Source organism: Marmota marmota, unplaced genomic scaffold (genome assembly GCF_001458135.2).
Source record: "Marmota marmota marmota unplaced genomic scaffold, marMar, whole genome shotgun sequence".
Taxonomy (NCBI): Eukaryota; Metazoa; Chordata; class Mammalia; order Rodentia; family Sciuridae; genus Marmota; species Marmota marmota.
Window position 1 is genome coordinate 32,604,578 of NW_026000240.1, and position 13,588 is coordinate 32,618,165.

Sequence of the window (13,588 nt, forward strand, 5' to 3'; positions counted from 1 at the left end):
TAAGGCAGGAGGATCACTCGTTCAAAGCCAGTTTCAGCAAAAGCGAGGCACTAAGCAACTCAGTGAGACCCTCTCTCTAAATAAAATAAAAAATAGGGCTGGGGATATGGCTGAGTGATTAAGTGCCCCTGAGTTCAATCTGCAGTACCTCCCCCCAAAAGAGAAATAATTGTTAATAGTTTTATCTGAAGATAGGATTACAGATGATTTTACTTCCCTCTCTATATCCATTCACACAATTAAAATATTTTACAGTTAACACGTACAACTTTTTTTTTTACATGTTTTTTGAGGCATGACTTACTTACCTGCTATGAAGTTGATCCATTGTTGAGTATATCATTCAATGATTTTTTTGGTAAATTTTCAAAGTTGTGCAACCATGACCAAAATCTGGTTTGGGTTCCCACTATTCTAAAAGCTCCTTTATCCAATTATGTTCAATCCTCACCCCTGCCCCAACACTAGGCAGCCTTTCAGTTTACTATAGAATAAGAAATATATATTTTTTAAAACATACCAGTTTTGTCAAGGTTAATTTGTTCAGCATGAGTAGAAATTTGGGTCCATATTTCATTGTGGAGCTTTTTCAGGAAGTTATTACTGTAAGATTCCAACGCTGCATAGGAGTTCAAGGTGGAAACTGTCTCTTCTGTAGGGTAAGATGCTATTGCTTCTAACTGAGTACTGTTCGCCCCTTTGATGTTCATAGCAAACACAGTTACACCTTCCAGCCGAAGGTTCAATGCAGCCTCATGCACCTCGTCATCTGATGATCTGTGGGTGACCAGGACTGCAATCTGAGGGACCCCCTGTGCCCTTCTGCTGCCACTGGACTGTGAGAAACCTTCCTTCCTCAACTGATTGATGGCAGCCCCAGCATTGGATTTCCCATCCCGAAGGGAAAGCTTCCTGATTTGCTGCTGAAATTCAAATTGGGTTGTGCTGGATTTCAGAAAAGAAATCGTCTCAGCCCTTGTGCTGTAGCTCATCAGTCCAAGCCGCATGCAATCAGAATTCACATCTAAGGAGCTGGTTATGTTCTCCAGGAACTTCTGCAGGTTTCTTAAATTTTGTTGGGTCCCAAGTGACCCGTCCACCAGGAACACAAGGTCGGCAAGTGAATCTTTCTGACAGGATGTAAGGAAGGGAACTATGAGAGAAAAAAAAAAAGTGTGATGATTAGGATAAAGCACTAGTCCAGAGTAAGACAGGTACTTTACTGATTTCCAAAAGGCATGAGTGAAAATAGAGGGAGTCATGACAGATGCAGAGCAATATTTTATCTTAGCAAACAAAAGCTCAAAATTCTGAACAAGACTCTCAAGGTCATTGACTTCAGAGGCTTTGCATATGCTCTTCCCTCTATCTAAAGAATGCTACTTACCAGTTTTGCTACCACACCCGACATTCACCATCATCTGTTTGGAAGCCACCACATAACCACCTCCATTACCAGTACAATTGCCACCAGGAGCATGATCACCACCCCCACCAGCACCTCCACCCCCATCAGGGTGACCATCATCACTACCAGCCTTGCTATACTCAACTGCATTTAGACCACCACCTTCATTACCAGTTCAACCACCACCACCAGTAGGACTACCACTGTCTTTACCACTACCATTCCCAAGAGCTGGGATGCAGGCAAGAGTTATCAGTGACATCTCTGACCTCAGGGAGCTCACATTCTAAGGGTAGGGCAGATATATTATTTCAGACAGTAATAAGTGCTAGAAAGGAAATAAAACAGGTGACCTTATTGAGCAACTACGCTGGGGAAACGGAATGGTAGGGGACTCTAACTTAATTCACACAGGAAGAAGTCAAAAAAGTCCTCTCTGAGAGGAACTCATTTGGGTTGAAATGTGGGTGAAGATTCAATCATATGGAAATCTGAAGAAAGAGGAATTCTGGTAGAAAGAAAACCAAATGGTTGGAACCAGCAAGAAGCCCAGAGCGGCTGAAAGCAGTGGAAACATTGGTGGACAAGGTCAGAGGGAGACGAGCCCAGATCACCTGGGAGTCACATGATTCAGTTCGAATCTTTTAAGTGTCATTCTGATTACTGAAGGGAAATAATGAATTCAGGAATAACAATTTAAAAACAATGGCTCTAGAAAGAGATAATGGTTTTAGAAAGGATAAAGCAGCTAAGACGCACAACCAGGGTCATTTTGACACATGATTGAGAAGTTGAACAGAACACTGAACAAATTGGATGCAAGAGTTGACAGCATATGCAGAAACAGAAACATCCTGGGCTTCTGACCTGAACAACTGAGTGGATGGTGGGGGTATCTTTTTGTAAGCTAGGGAAGCGAGTGGGAAGAACATGTTATAGAGAGGACTCAAGAGTTCTGTTTCAGACCTACTCAGCTTCAGATGCCACTGAGCATCCAAGAGGAATTGCCACATGAGCAGTTGGTTCTATGAATCTGGATTCTAAAGAACAGTAGGCCATATTCACATAAAACAGCCACTCCAAGCACAGACAGACCTCAACTGTGGAAAGTATAGCCAAGAGATAAGCTTCATCTCACTAACAACTACCTATTAGCTTCTCTGATCTTAGCAGTCAGAGGCATGTTTTACTATCTCTACCCCTTCAGTGCCTGGCACCTGGTGAGAGGTCAACAATCTTGGTGGAATTAAAAAATAATCTTACAAGTCTTCCAATCTACTCTGAATCCCACACAGTTGAGTAAAATAAACTCCCAGTATGACCTCCCCAGGTTATTATTTATTTGCAAACAGTTGTTACTACTGATACTAGTAAACCACATGCCAAATGCCATACAAGTCACCTCATTCATGTCACAAGGTAGACACTCAAGCACAGGGGTTAAGTAGCTTATTCACGGTCTGAGGCAGACAAGCCAGGGTCCGAACCCAGACCTTCCTGACTAAAAATCTCTTAATCTCTAAATCTTAATCTCCAAAAGGCAAGGATGGGACCTGGCCAAGCAATATCTTGTCATACTACCCTGCTGTGAGGTGAGTTAGAAATAGTGATAGAAACATAATCTGCACAGAGCCCTCTAAGTAGTTGGTAAAGCCCCATTGCCCCCAGAGAGCTCAGAGAGGATCTCCTTTGTTCCCAGGGTGGAAGGCCACGGGATATCTCTTCCATATGCCCTAAGGACTTGCTATAGCTTCTACATTTTTTTTCCCCAAAGCAGTGGGGAGTGAAGGAAAATGTACTCCCCAATACCTCAAGGGCAACACTGTGAAGAGAGTCTTCCAGATTCTTTCCAAACCCCATTTCTGCTTTTTTTTTTTGGGGGGGGGGGATTAAACTCAGGGGCACTTGGCCACTGAGCCACACGCCCAGCCCTATTTTGTATTTTATTTAGAGACAGGGTCTCACTGATCTGCTTAGCCCCTCCCCGTTGCTGAGGCTGGCTTTGAACTTGCAATTCTCCTGTCTCACTTTCCAGAGTCGCTGGGGTTACAGGCCTGCGCCACCACACCAGGCCCATTTCTGCTTCTTGAGCAGAGAGCTAGACCTGATTTTCAAGCCTCTCTTGCAGTTAGATGTGGCCATGCAACTAAGACCTGACCAGTGAACTACCACTACCACTCCCAAGGGCTGGGAATGGGCAGCTAGGCATGGGCAGCAGCTTGCGAGTAGAAGTAGTATTATCCTCCACCAGGCTCAGCCCCTAAAACTCTCCCGGGGTGATCTTTCTCCATCTTTTTCCCCTTCCTCCAGCTGGATGTCAATTCCCAGGGCACGTTGGAAGTCATATTTGAAAGTGCAAAAGCCAACACCAACTTAGATATCCAAACAATGTAAAGACAATTGGTGTCCTGAGCATTGATCACATAATAATACAAGGGAAATAATTTCATGAAGGCTACTTGTTATTAAAGTTTTTGTGGTCTGACTGGGGTAGGGGGACAATCAGCCCACAGCCGTGGCTATGAGACTGGACAAGGAGTGGTAGACCAGGAAGGAAGTCCCAAGCCTACCGCCTCATACATCTTACAAATGAGGGTGCTGGTGAAAGGCCTAGATAGATGGCATCTAGATCACAGAGGCAGCTAATGGCATTGTCCTGATCTTTTAACTTTGAGTTCAGGCTACCTTGTACTATACCAGTTGGTATAGTAAAAATGTGGAAAAAAATGTATCTTAAACATGAAGATATCAGCATAAGATGATCATATGACTCGAGAGCTCATAAGTCAAACCTCTGGCTTTATCAGACATTGATACTTATTAGAGAAATTTAACATCTAAGGGGGAAATGGCTCAGAGAGGGATGAGCCACACAGCTCAAGACTGAGGTCCACAGTGTCACACTACGGCACAACTTGTATCCCTCTTCTGCTTGGATGAATGCAAAACAGGAGCATGGGCTAACAAGTCTCATTCTAAGGTTACCATTCCCACTGGGTGCTGCTAGACATGAGTTGATGGGGATTTACTGTGTGCCTCAAATGAACCAGGACCACGAGGGAAAGAAAACAGACAAGGATCTTATTTCTGTAAGACTCTCATGTATTTATTCATTAAGAAATAGAACACCAGCTCATTTTCTAAGCCCAAAGAATACAGAGATGAGAACAAGTTGCCCGTTCTGCCCTTATGGCGCTACCAGTCCGTTGCTGGGGAAGAGGGCAAACAGAAATGGATAACTGTAGGAATTATAGCTGTCATAGGTGTTCACAAGGAAGGAACTGTCAGACCCTAAAAGACATAAGAGGATAAGAGTATAGGGTTGAGATTTTAACGTCAAAGGAGTTATTGGGCTGTAAGAAGGCTGTCAGAGAAAACAATATGAGCAAAGGCAGAATAAGAGGATACTGTGCTGAAACTTCCAGTACTACAATGTGGCTTCCTTACCTTGTACATCAACATCGACTGCTCCTTCTCTGTACTTGGTCGCATCCTTGATGATCTGCGTCATGTTTGAGGAGAAGATGCTGAGGTCTCTGACCGTCCGAAGTTTGAAGTGAAACTGAGATGTGGCCATGGCCTTCAGGTTTTCCTCGGAAGCCTTCTGCATCCCCACGGAGATGATTTTCACCCCATCTTTCCGCAGGGCCTTCGAAGCCTCTTCCACATCATCCTCAGATTCTGCTGAAGCCAGGACCACCAAAATAGGAGGAAACAGTTTCCTGTCTCTTCCATCAGAAGGTGCAGAGAAGTAGATCCTGTGAGCTTCTCGAAGAGCGTTTCCTATCCTCAGGGATCCACCAAGGAACCCAAAGTTCTTCTTGAGATGGTTCAGCATGGGGTTCCTGCTCCTGAAGGTATTCAGGTTGAATTCATTGTGGAGTATGTCACTGTACTGGGCCAGGGCCAGGCGGTACTTGTTGGCCTCGATGGGGAGACTGTTGATCATTTTATTGATGAATGTTCTCACAAATGGGAAGGCCTTAACTCCCAGGTGATCAGAGCTGTCCACCAGAAACACCACATCTGCATACTCAGGGCCTGGCCCTATCAAAATCCAAAGACAACAAAAATAAGGTTATTGTTCAGCCTTTACATTTTAGACCAACGTGATCTCAACGAGATTATGTCCTCATTTATAGGTCTAGCAAAATACCAAGGAAAGTGTCTTCCAGAAATCAAACAGAAGAAAGTGTTCTTGTTTTTACTAAAATGTCATATAAGAGGACTTTCGTAAAGTTAGCCAACAGATTTTTCTTGCTCCAGAGAAAACTGACTTTTTCTTTTTTTTCCCCCTTTTTCTTTTTTTAAAGAGAGAGAGATAAATTTTTTAATATTTATTTTTCAGTTTTCGGTGAACACAACATCTTTATTTTATTTTTATGTGGTGCTGAGGATCGAACCCAGCGCCCCACGCATGCCAGGTGAGCGCATTACCGCTTGAGCCACATCCCCAGCCCTGACTTTTTCTTTTTCAGTTCTAAATCACCAAATTCTAACACTGTACTAATGGATAAACAATAATGATACCAGCCCCAGAAAGTTCCAAAGTGGTCTGAGAACTAACAGCAGTTTTTGGAAAGAGCATAGAGTAAGAAGCTGTCTTGGGTTGGACAGCCTGGTAGCAGAGTCAGGGACTTTAGGTAGATGGGTTCCACAGAGGCAAGTAGTATTAAGAGCAGGATCAGACAGGAATGGAGCAAAGGGATATATCTAGTCTGGTCTGGTCTGGTCAGGTCAGGTCTGGTCTGCAAATGACTCAGAAGCATACATTACTGCAGAATTTTCCCTCTTTGAGGAAAGAGGACCAGTTTTTATGTACTCCTCTGTCAGTCATCAGCTGCAGGCCATCCCCAAAAATCAGTAGGAGGAAGCAGAGAGTATGGGCATAATTCCTTAGGTAAGGAGGCTCTGGGAAAACCAGAAAGTGAGTGGCAGCTGCAGCTGTTGCATGTAATATTGACAGCAGCTGGGGAAGGGTTAGAATCTGGGCATGGGGAGGCACTAATAGTGTCCGTGTCAGCAGCCTCTGTCAATTACCTCAGCTCCTAAAACTAATGATATGATGGGAAAGGTCCAACAATTTCAAAGTAACTCAGAAATTCATCATGAAATCTTACAGTGGCACAGTGCAGGGTTGGAAATACTTCTTTAAACTGTTTAAAGGAGAGAAGAAAAACGTACCTTTCATACTCCATATACATACACTTTGAGTATCTCTTAGTGGAAATGCTGAGGACCAGAAGTGTTTTAGATTCTAAAAGTTGTTTTTTTTTTTAAATTTTGGAATATTTGCAAGTATATAATGATATTTTAGGGGGAATGAATGCAATTCAAGTCTAAACACAAGATTTGTTTATGTTTCATATACACCTTTTACACAAAGTCTGGAGGAATTTTTACATAATATTTTTAATGGGCCTACCTTTTGGCTGCAACCTGTCATTTAAAGTCAGGGATGGAATTTTCTACTTAGGTGTCATATCAGAGCTCAAAACATTTGGATTTTGTATCATTTCAGATTAAGAACTTCTGGATTAGGGATGCCCAACCTGTACATTTCACGTTTGGGGTTGGGGGGGCATGCAATGGTTTAGCCCCAAAAATATTTAGAATGTTTTCTGTGTGGGGTTCCTTTTCTTCCACTTTCATCCATAATTCAAACTGACCTATAAACATTTTGAATTGACTGTGTTCATAAAGATGTGGAACACTGAGACTTAAGCAAATCAATGAATAATCAAAGTTTTTCAAGCCACATGTACTATAATTTACGATCCCCCTGCCCCAGCTTTGTACCATCTTTTGAAAATTAAGTTTGTTATTGCATACTACAACTACTAACAAATGCCATGTACTTTGATTTTCAGCAAATAAATTATTTACTTCTCTGTTTATTAAAATTAGGTTTCATGAGACATAAAAATATTTATTTTCCCAAATAACAATCAACATAAAATATACTAGTACCTGGGCTCTGATCTGCCAATATTTCAGTCCAAAGGATTATTAGGGCAACTATGATTAGCTGAATCTTCATTTTGTTAATGGAGTTTTCTTGCTTTTATTCTGAAAAAAAATCATATATGTAAAAATTACAAATGTATATATTTGCGATATGAAAAATCTTAATGAACACCAGAAAATAATTATTGGAATAATTGGAGTGAATGGATACACTGTAAACATGTATTTGTCAAGAAGTCCCAAGGTCTTTTATCAAGCACTCGGGGTGTTTGTTGAAAATAGATAATGCTTATGCTTGTTGAGCCCTTAACATGACTCAAGTACCTTTCTCGATGCTTTACAAGTATTATCTAAATTAATCCTCACAATAATCTTATAAAAGGCACAATTATTATAGCACACGATAGAGAAACTGAGGCACCAGGTGACTTGATAATTGGCAGATCTAGGACACTTCCTTCACCAGACAAGGCAATTGCCATGCCCCCAACCTTAACCACTATACCACAATCCTTATATTAAATCCACATCTTCGCACAATGTACGCAGTCACAATTTTATTCCCCCTATCATTATGCTGATCAAGACTATTGCATATGTTCATAACAGCTCAAAAGAGCCAGCAGCTACCCCTGTTTTCTTCATTAAATTCTTGTGAGAACTCTTCTGTCACAGTTATAACCAATCTTACAAATTCAGTTCATCATCGTTCTCCACATAGTTCACAATCAATCAGATATCTTCATGAGAAATTTAAGTGCCATAGAAATTCCACCGAATCAGAGTTGTTGTTCATTTAAAAAAAAAAAGAAAAAGAAAAATAAATAGGCCAAAATGACCAATACTCAAAAATAGATCTGCCTTAAATGAGATACCAAAGGTATAAGGACTGGTTTTTATTCTAGAGTTGATTTTTCTAGCAGTTCTTTTGAAACTTCTGACCATAGAGGTCCCAAGACTTCAGAGTGGTAGTTCTAGTATTTAGAAATGGGTTGAATAGCATCTCTAAGGCTCCTCCTAACTAAAATTCTCTGATTCTTTGATGCCATGATGGATGCTATGCTGGAGGCAGAGAGTGGCATCAACAGGTAATACTTTGTATGAATTAAATTTGTCATTTTCAGGTAGATAAGCCCCTAAAACAGACTTTGAGCTTCTAGAAACTCCAAGCTTAAACATCTAACAAGTGAACCAACTCACTCATTCTCACAATTTCCAGTGCTCAAACCCTCAGAGTCGGAATGGGAATTCAAAACTAGCATCAGGCCAGGCATGGTGGCACACACCTATCATCCCAGCAACTCAGGAGGCTGAGGCAGGAGGCTCGTAAGTTCAAAGCCAACCTCAGCAACTTAGCAAGGCCCTAAGCAACTCTGCGAGACTCTGTCTCTAAATAAAATATATAAAGGGCTGGGGATGTGGCTCAGTGGTTAAGCACCCCTGGGTTCAATCCCTAATATCAAAAAATAAATAAAACCTAGCATCAACTTTGAGCCCACTGCCAGTGGGCTCTGGAACCCGAAGTCTCCACACTCTGAATGCCAGGCAGCAACCAGCTGGTCGGGCTATTTCCTGTGGGGATATTCATCACATGCAAATCAGTCACAAGCATTGGGGAACAAAACTTTCCAGGAGGAACAAAATAGGAGGGTCTTGATGGGATAATGAATAATCATCTCCCTTCTTTCGATTACATTTCTTTGGTCCTAAATGTCTGTAAAGACAAATAACACACACTCCAAATGGCAAACCCCACACTTCCTATGGGGCAGTCTGTTTTGTAACATATGGTATGGAGTCTTAAAGTGACTTGGTAAAGCAAGAGAAAAAAAAAAAAAAAAGCTTAGTTTAGCAAAGTAAAAAAAAAAAAACATGATAAAGCTTGCAACCTTCTGGCAGGTTCCGACACTGAAGGAAAATGGAAATTACTTAGTAAGTTATAATAATACAGCAAGGAGTTAATGTAAGTCTTGAGCCCACTGGATTGGAAAAAAAGTATGTAAACAGTTTATTGGAGGTTTACATTGCTAAATCCCTACTCAAAAATAACATAAATAACATTCTGAAACCACCAAACTTAATTTTTTTTCTCTCTCTCTTTTTGCAGCTATGCAGCTAAAGGAGCAATAAATCCTTAAATATGGTTAAAAACTAAAGGTTAGATCATCTCTTCTGTCCTCCACCATGTTGCCCTTCTCCCCTGCACTCACCCTGCACTTTCCCTGGTTAATCCATCCTTCACTAGGTATAAAAGTACCACAGACAGGCCAAGACCCGGCTCTGGCCAGAATATGGACTTCCCACAGAGAGAGGATACAACTTTAGAAAATGTAACCTCCAGCTGGTGAGGGCCTTAGACCACACATACGCAGCCTACTGGTTTTCAGCTAAGAAGCTGAGATCTGTAGAGGGACACCCCAGGTCACAGAGTGGGCCCAGGAGGCAGAGTTCAAGATTAAAGCCTAGGCTTTAGTCTCTGGTGCTTGGGCCCGTTTCTGAGAGCATCTGGAAGGCACATTGATTGAGTTTTCTCATCAACACGACCAACGAGGCCCAGTCTTATTTTCCTAGGCCGTCTATCCATGCTGTGAGTGCCACGTAGCTCTGCTTCCTTTGATTTTCATGATTCTCTTGTTTCTTTCATGGTAAAACACCTCCGAGAGGCTGTGCAATCTTCTCCACACCCCTAAGTCTATCGACATGTCCAGACTCCCATTCCAGCTTCGTGGTCTAGGAAATCTGTCCTCTTAGGATTCTTGACATTTAACCTCATTTTGCCTTGTTCTGTGGTTACTGAAATATCTCCCTTAACTCCTTTCTTCTCCTCCCCACTCAGTAACACACACACACACACATACACACACACACACACACACGCAATCTCAAAAATCAATCAGCTTGTCGAAGGCAGGACTGAATACCTCATCTCTCAGTGTTGAGTGTCCCACCTTCCTAGCTCAGGGCATGCTCTAGAGTGGGTTCTCAAGAAACATTTGTTGAATCAAGTTAATTACTTAGGAGATAATAAGAAGCTGCATCAATCCAGCCACTGCTAATCAACTGCCTATCAAACCTCATACAGTAACAACTCCAGGCATTTCTAGAACAAAAGGCCATGTCTAGAGTGAACTGAGATTGAAAAAGCAACGGCCTATAAATGGGAAGCAAACTCCACCAGTTTTAACAATCATGTAACAAAGTCATAACAAGTCTAAACAAGTCCTGGTGGAGGTGGTGGGAGGTGGGGGGGAACCTACTCTAGCAGGGAAGGCTGGGTGGACAGTCCTCGTTCCACTTTTGCAAAAAGCAAAGGAGAGATGCAAATGATGCCTTTTTTTTTTACTTTGCTAAGAAAGGAGAGATGCAATCCATTTCCCTGCAAATGCCATGATCTTATAATTTTTTAGTGCTGAGTAATATTCCATTATGTATATATGCCACATTTTTTTTATCCATTCATCCATTGAAGGGCATCTAGGTTGGCTCCACAGTCTAGCTATTGTGAATTGTGCTGCTATAAACATTGATGTGGCTGTGTCCCTGTAGTATGCTGTTTTTAGGTCTTTGGGGTATAGTCCAAGAAGAGGAATAGCTGGGTCAAATGGTGGTTCCATTCCCAGCTTTCCAAGGAATCTGCATACTGCTTTCCAAATTGCTAAGTGAAGTTAGCCAATCCCCCCCCCCAAAAAAAAACAAATGCTGAATGTCTTCTCTGATATAAGGGGGGTGACTCAAAAAGGGGAAGAAAGAAAGAGCATGGGAAGAAGATTACTTCTACATAGGGAAGAGGGGTGGGAGGGAAAGGGAGGGAGAAAGGGAATTGCATGGATGGTGGAAGGAGACACTCATTGTTACACAAAATACACATATGAAGATGTGAGAAAAAAAAAAGAACAGTGATACCTTAGATTAGGTAGAGAGAGAAGTGATGGGAGGGCAGGGGAGGGGTTTGGGGAGATAGGAAGGATACTAGAATGAAACAGACATTATTATTACTGTGTGTATATATGTGACTGCACGACCAGTGTGATTCTGCAACCTGTATACTCAGAAAAATGAGATATTGTATCCCATGTGGTTCAAATGTATGATATGTCAAGGTCATTGTACTGTCATGTGTAACTAATTAAAACAAATTTAAAAAGAAAAAAGAAAGGAGAGATACAAATGAGGGACTTTCCAAATCCCCCAGGGTCAACCCAGAGAGGAAGCAGATGGGAAGGAGGTTTGGCAGCAGTACCAAGACCAGTTTGTTCTATAATTCAGGGTAAAACATAAGAAAAGCGAGCATGCTGAGTCTTGGTTTGGCTGGAGGCAGCTGCAGTCCAAAGCCATGCATATTTACTAAGCACCCACAATTCATGAAGTTCAGTACAGCAACGTGGGGAAATGAGGACGCAGACCTAGTCCTTGCCTAAAACAATAGTAGAATCTTTGCCAAGCCCGACTCAGAAGTGTTTCCTCCTTGGTGGTCTTACTGGACTTTACATAGTTTCTATATATTTATGTACACATGACACCTTTGATAGATCACCATTTAACGAAACTTTTTTTGAGTGCCAACTCTGTTCTCAGAACTGTTGTAGGCAGTTTAGATTCAGTAGCGGACAAAACAAAAAATCTTGCATGAAGCTTTCATCCTTCCTGTTTATTCCTGCCTCCCCATCTGACTGGCAAACTTCTTCGAAGCAGAGACCATGTGTTTTTTGATACATCTGTGTATCTCCATGCTTGGCGCAGAGTGAATACTTGGTAAGAAAGGAGAGATGCAAATGAGGAAAAGGGAAAAGCAAATACTTTTGCAAATGCTCACAAAAACGAGGCAGAAGGAGGCCTCATCTCAAATGAGAGGATGTAATACCACAGAAACAGAGTCGGTGTGGGAAAGGCTTCCGGGAGGAAGTGGCATTTGTCTTAGACTTGCAGGACACCATAAGTGTGAACAGCAGAAGTGATGGGGAAGAAGCAGATCTGGTGGCCATTGGAAGAGAGACCAACAAGTGCTCTGGAGGGGAGCAAGCAATAGGTGTGTCCTGGAGCTGGAGGCTTCTGATTTGATTGCAGTCCAGGATGTGGAATAGGGAGGGATGGAAGTCTATGTAAGAAGGACAGAGTTGAGATGACAAGGTAGCGGAGGGCTTTAGATGGTCTAGGGAGAATTTAAGAAACTGAATTTTATTCTGTTGGCAACTTTGAGCCAATGATGTTTCTTGACTGAAGGAAGAGGGTGGATGGCAAGGTCTTGGGGGTGCAATGAAAGGGCTGATCCTTTGCATCAGGTGCACCTTGACCAGGAAGCCTCTGACTGCACTTCCCCCAAACTGAAGTTGTCTTAGGTATTAAGGGGAAGAGGAGATATCATGGATCCCAAGTAGAGAGGTGCCTACAATTAAGAGTACACAGCACATCAGTAGAATCCAACAGTCCCTCAAGATTTTCCTTTTTGGGGGGGAAATGTCTGCTATCTCCTTCCAAGGACATATTCATCCGAATAAATTAGATTAGAACTGAAGGCAAGAACGCTGTGCCACTATCTTCTAAAATTAAGACAGATAAGGCCCATGAGAAACATAGTCTGCAGCTTAATTAACAAATCCACCAACTGTCACATCCAACCCTGCCATTTATAGATAATTCATGGAACTACTATAGGCTCTTGGACACAAAGAGAAAAATACATAAAATATTCCCTCCAAGAGCATACAGTCAGTCTACCTGGGAGATCAAGACAATTTTGCAAAAAGATAAAATACAGACAGTACCAAATGCTAAGTCCCAAAGTAAGGGACTTACCTTTGTAAAGTCAGGAAATGTCAGAAGCCTGTTAAGTTTTTACAAAAATGTCACTGCAAACCCCATCATACAATATGTATGGCACCTACTTTGGTGCCAGGCACACAGTAGATGTATAGTGAGTTTGTTGAAAGAACAGATGAACTTGGCGTTTCAGAGTATATTGAAAAGAACTGAATCACAATGCAGTTTAAAAATAGAACATAACATTTCAGAGTCTATCCTATGAAAATGTATCAAAAGCAACCAACAAAAGCACTTGATATACTCTTAAGGCTTTCAAAACTGTGATCAAGGGTAGCAGAAAATATCAAAGAATCAGAGCTCATAATTAAAATTATAAGCTCCTTTCTGAGACTTGGTTCTCCAATCTACAAAGCAAGAGGGTCAGCCAGCAGCTCTAAAATGCTCACTTTGTGA

The 13,588-nt window shown here is 41.8% G+C and overlaps 1 protein-coding gene across 2 annotated transcripts in view; it reads right to left on the reverse strand.

Annotated features, from left to right (window-relative positions):
* The window catches only part of Col6a5 (collagen type VI alpha 5 chain), a 143,028-nt gene that overhangs the window by 94,202 nt on the left and 35,238 nt on the right, over nt 1-13,588 (reverse strand). For both annotated transcript variants that reach the window (XM_015487074.2, XM_048793954.1), the window contains exons 2-4: nt 7,379-7,477; nt 4,856-5,455; nt 521-1,153 (exon numbers count right to left, since the gene is read on the reverse strand). In XM_015487074.2, the coding sequence (XP_015342560.1) occupies nt 521-1,153; nt 4,856-5,455; nt 7,379-7,448 (1,303 nt within the window). In that variant the 5' untranslated portion in view covers nt 7,449-7,477. The remainder of the gene's footprint in view (nt 1-520; nt 1,154-4,855; nt 5,456-7,378; nt 7,478-13,588) is intronic.